This window comes from Triticum urartu, unplaced genomic scaffold (assembly GCF_003073215.2).
Source record: "Triticum urartu cultivar G1812 unplaced genomic scaffold, Tu2.1 TuUngrouped_contig_8335, whole genome shotgun sequence".
Classification (NCBI taxonomy): domain Eukaryota; kingdom Viridiplantae; phylum Streptophyta; class Magnoliopsida; order Poales; family Poaceae; genus Triticum; species Triticum urartu.
Window position 1 is genome coordinate 7,236 of NW_024119273.1, and position 3,443 is coordinate 10,678.

Genomic DNA, 3,443 nt, shown 5'->3' on the forward strand with positions numbered 1-3,443 from the left:
CGGACAGTCGTCACCGTTGGGTCCGGATCATCTCCAAACATCTATAAAACATCACCGTTTTTGTTTCCAAAACTTGCATCCGTCCCGGTCTCCTCGTTCTCTCCGTTGTCCGTTCTGAGCCCAGACACACTTGCACGCGCCCGCGGCATGTCCGAAATATTATTTTATAAATGACCGGAAAATGTTCTCAGAATGGGATGAAAGTTGGCATGCGGTGTTGTTTTAGTGTAGATAGGCTGCCTGTCAAGCCCGTTTGACGCCCCAACGTATAACTATAGCGGCAGTATAGTCGGTCATATGTCGGACGTTTCCAGTATCCCGAAACATGTGCCGGGCTTTCCCTCTCTTTCCTCCCTAGACCATCTACATAGTCCGCTACCAACCGTGAGGCCCCGAAACCCCTCCTTGCACTGTGCATCGAACCCCTTGAGTGCGTGTCCGAAAGTTGTCCCGAACCCAACCCGGACAGTCGTCACCGTTGGGTCCGGATCATCTCCAAACATCTATAAAACATCACCGTTTTTTTATTTAGACTCCCTAGCCTATTTCTCCTGACCGTCCGATTTTGATCGGAAGGACGAGATAGCCCCTAACCTAACCCATGATGTATATATTCGTCCACCCCTAGTCCATTTTGGTCAAACCCTAAAAATTAGGAGGCTTGTCCCTTCACCCGCCGCCGCACTCTCCACCAAATCCTCTGTCGGTATCCTCCCAGATCTGATCCAGCCAACCACGCGCAGCCAACCCCCTTCCTCGTTTTCAGATCCACCATCCATCCCTTTGATCCATCTCCAGTCAACGACCGCCGACGCTCAAATCCCGCAGGAGCCCGAGCTCCACCTCTTCGCCACCATCCCCGCCTCCTGGATCCTCACGTCCCCAGCGCCATAGCTGGACCTCGTCGGAGACGCCGGCTAACGAGGACAACCCCGCGCCCCTGTCTTCCTTTTTCCCATGCTCCTGTTCCTCCTTCCCTCACACGCCTCTCTCTCTCTGACTTGCCACAGCAGGGAACAGTCGCCGGCGCCCTGCATCCTGTCCCGCTCGCGCATGACCGCACCAATGGCCAGCGCCCATCCTCGGCTTCGTCTCGACCAGGAGCACCATGCCGCCTGATGCTCAAGCCACCACCGGGAAAAGACTTCATCGCCACGAGTTCCGGTGTTCAGGTCCTCCTCGTGTGCTGCCCGAGTCTCCCCTGCTTCGCCAAGCCATTGTCTCCGGCCAAATCCTCTTCCTCGACGAGATCCTCGCCCGCACCTCCGCTGCCCCGACTCCATCTCTCGCCATCCTCTTCGTCGATCCGGCCGGCCGCCATGCGGGTCAAGCTCGTCCCGCGCCCCTGCTCCCCTCTTCTTCCTTCCCGGCCTCCTTTTTCTCACGCTGCTCCTTCTCTCTTCTGTTGTCTTCACAGCGCTGCTGTGGACATCCCCGTTGAGCGCTTGTGCCGTTGGAGCTCATCGCCGGTCCTCTTGCGCGCCCGAAGCTCAAGCTCCTCTGCCCGGGCGTCCCACGCACCTCAAGCTGCCGTCCCGCGCCTGGAGCCGCGCCCCTCCGTCCCCTGCGCCTCTGTTTCTTCCTCGCCGCCGCAGTCCTGTTTCACGCCGCGCCGCTCCTCTGTTTCGTTCGAGCAGCAACGAGCAGGTCCGCTCGCGTTGACCAAGCGAGGCAAGCGCCAGGCCCAGCCTGCTTCTTTGCCACGGCCCAGCGCACCCCTCCTCACCCAGTCGGCCTTCTTCCACTAAACCGGGCCAAAGCCCATGGGTGAGGCCACCCCCAGCGCCTCCTTTTTTCTATGCTTTTGGGCCAGACAGATTCGGCCCGAGCCACTGTTTTTTTTTCATGGACGATTTCCTAATTTTTCCAGTGCTTTACAGATTTTGCAGAGAACCCCCTAGGCTTCATGCATTTATTAACTCACAATCTATGCATCATATGTAAAAACCTTATATATGAAAAATGCTTAGATTTTCATCTAGATTTATAATATCCAACTTTCATCCATGTTTGAAATGTTTAAATTGTTGTTTGCTTTAATTTGCCCCTATGCCATGTTAAAATGATTTAATTCATAACTAAATAACCGTAGCTCCAAATCTAACAAACTTTATATGTAAATGGGGTAGAAAAATGTCTAGTTTAACATGGTGTACTTGCTTTGCATGTTTAACAACTCTAAAATTGTGTTTAGGACAGAACAGTACCAAATCTAATATATGCTCATGAGGTTTTTCCGGACTTGTTGTTTGTTGTTCCGGCCTCATTTAAATTTGCCTAGATAGGTAGTTCTTCATATGCTTCACCCTTTGCCATGGTAACCAACATTTAGTTTTGTTGAGTACTTAAATGGGAGAGAACTAAATAATTGTTGTGGTGCTTCATCAATATGCAACTTGTTGCATATTGAGCTTCACTTAATTTGTAGTATCGTTTGTGCATATTGCCATGCCATGCTTCATTAAACCGGACATGCATCATACTTGGTTGTGCATCATGCCATGTTTATGTGATGGTTGTTTTACTATATTATTTGCTTGTTTCCGGTGTTGCTTCTTCGGGTTAGTTCCGATAACGTCGCGTTTGTAAGGTTCGACTACATCCGTTTGTCTTCTTCATGGACTCGTTCTTCTTCCTTGCGGGATTTCAGGCAAGATGACCATACCCTTGAAATCACTTCTATCTTTGCTTGCTAGTTGCTCGCTCTATTGCTATGTCGCGATACCTACCATTTGCTATATCATGCCTCCCATATTGCCATGTCAAGCCTCTAATCCACCTTTCCTAGCAAACCGTTGTTTGGCTATGTTACCGCTTTGCTCAGCCCCTCTTATAGCATTCCTAGTTGCAGGTGAAGATTGAATTTTGTTCCTTGTTGGAACATGGGTTTTGCTGGGATATCATTATTATATCTTGTTTACTTTAATGCATCTATATACTTGGTAAAGGGTGGAAGGCTCGGCCTTATGCCTGGTGTTTTGATCCACTCTTGCCGCCCTAGTTTCCGTCATACCGGTGTTACGTTCCTTGATTTTGTGTTCCTTACGCGGTTGGGGGAATGGGACCCCCTTGACAGTTCGCTTTGAATAAAACTCCTCCAGCAAGGCCCAATCTTGGTTTTACCATTTGCCACCTAAACCTTTTTCCCTCGGGTTTCCGGAGCCCGAGGGCCATCTTTATTTTGACCCCCCCCGGGCCAGTGCTCCTTTGAGTTTCGGTCCAAACTAGAGCCCCTTGCAGCGCCACCTCGGGGAAACTTGAGGGTTGGTTTTAGTTGTACGGACTGCTCATCCGGTGTGCCCTGAGAACGAGATATGTGCAGCTCCTATCGGGATGTTGGCGCATCGGGTGGTCTTGCTGGACTTGTTTTACCATTGTTGAGGATGTCTTGTAACCGGGATTCCGAGCCTGATCGGGTCTTCCCGCTAGAAGGAATATCCTTC

The 3,443-nt window shown here is 50.9% G+C and overlaps 1 protein-coding gene across 2 annotated transcripts; it reads left to right on the forward strand.

Moving 5' to 3' along the window:
* Positions 1 to 638: 638 nt before the first annotated feature.
* On the forward strand, positions 639 to 2,626 carry LOC125531896. 2 transcript variants are annotated; one of them, XR_007293589.1, is made up of 3 exons: positions 639 to 1,325; positions 1,418 to 1,767; positions 2,567 to 2,626. XR_007293589.1 is itself a non-coding variant. In XM_048696113.1 (2 exons), exons 1-2 carry the CDS (start codon positions 1,109 to 1,111, stop codon positions 1,660 to 1,662), a joined length of 462 nt encoding a protein of 153 aa, XP_048552070.1. In that variant the 5' UTR covers positions 640 to 1,108; the 3' UTR covers positions 1,663 to 2,007. The 2 variants fall into 2 exon arrangements, 1 of the variants encoding a protein (XP_048552070.1); XM_048696113.1 differs by lacking the exon at positions 2,567 to 2,626 and having other exon boundaries at positions 640 to 1,325; positions 1,418 to 2,007.
* Positions 2,627 to 3,443: the final 817 nt, after the last annotated feature.

Bases quoted from the DNA above. Each gene is read 5' to 3' on its own strand.
- LOC125531896 (XM_048696113.1), top strand. From the start codon at position 1,109: ATGCCGCCTGATGCTCAAGCCACCACCGGGAAAAGACTTCATCGCCAC. The intron at 1,326-1,417 runs GTCAAGCTCGTC...TTGTCTTCACAG, and splicing joins TCCGGCCGGCCGCCATGCGG to CGCTGCTGTGGACATCCCCG.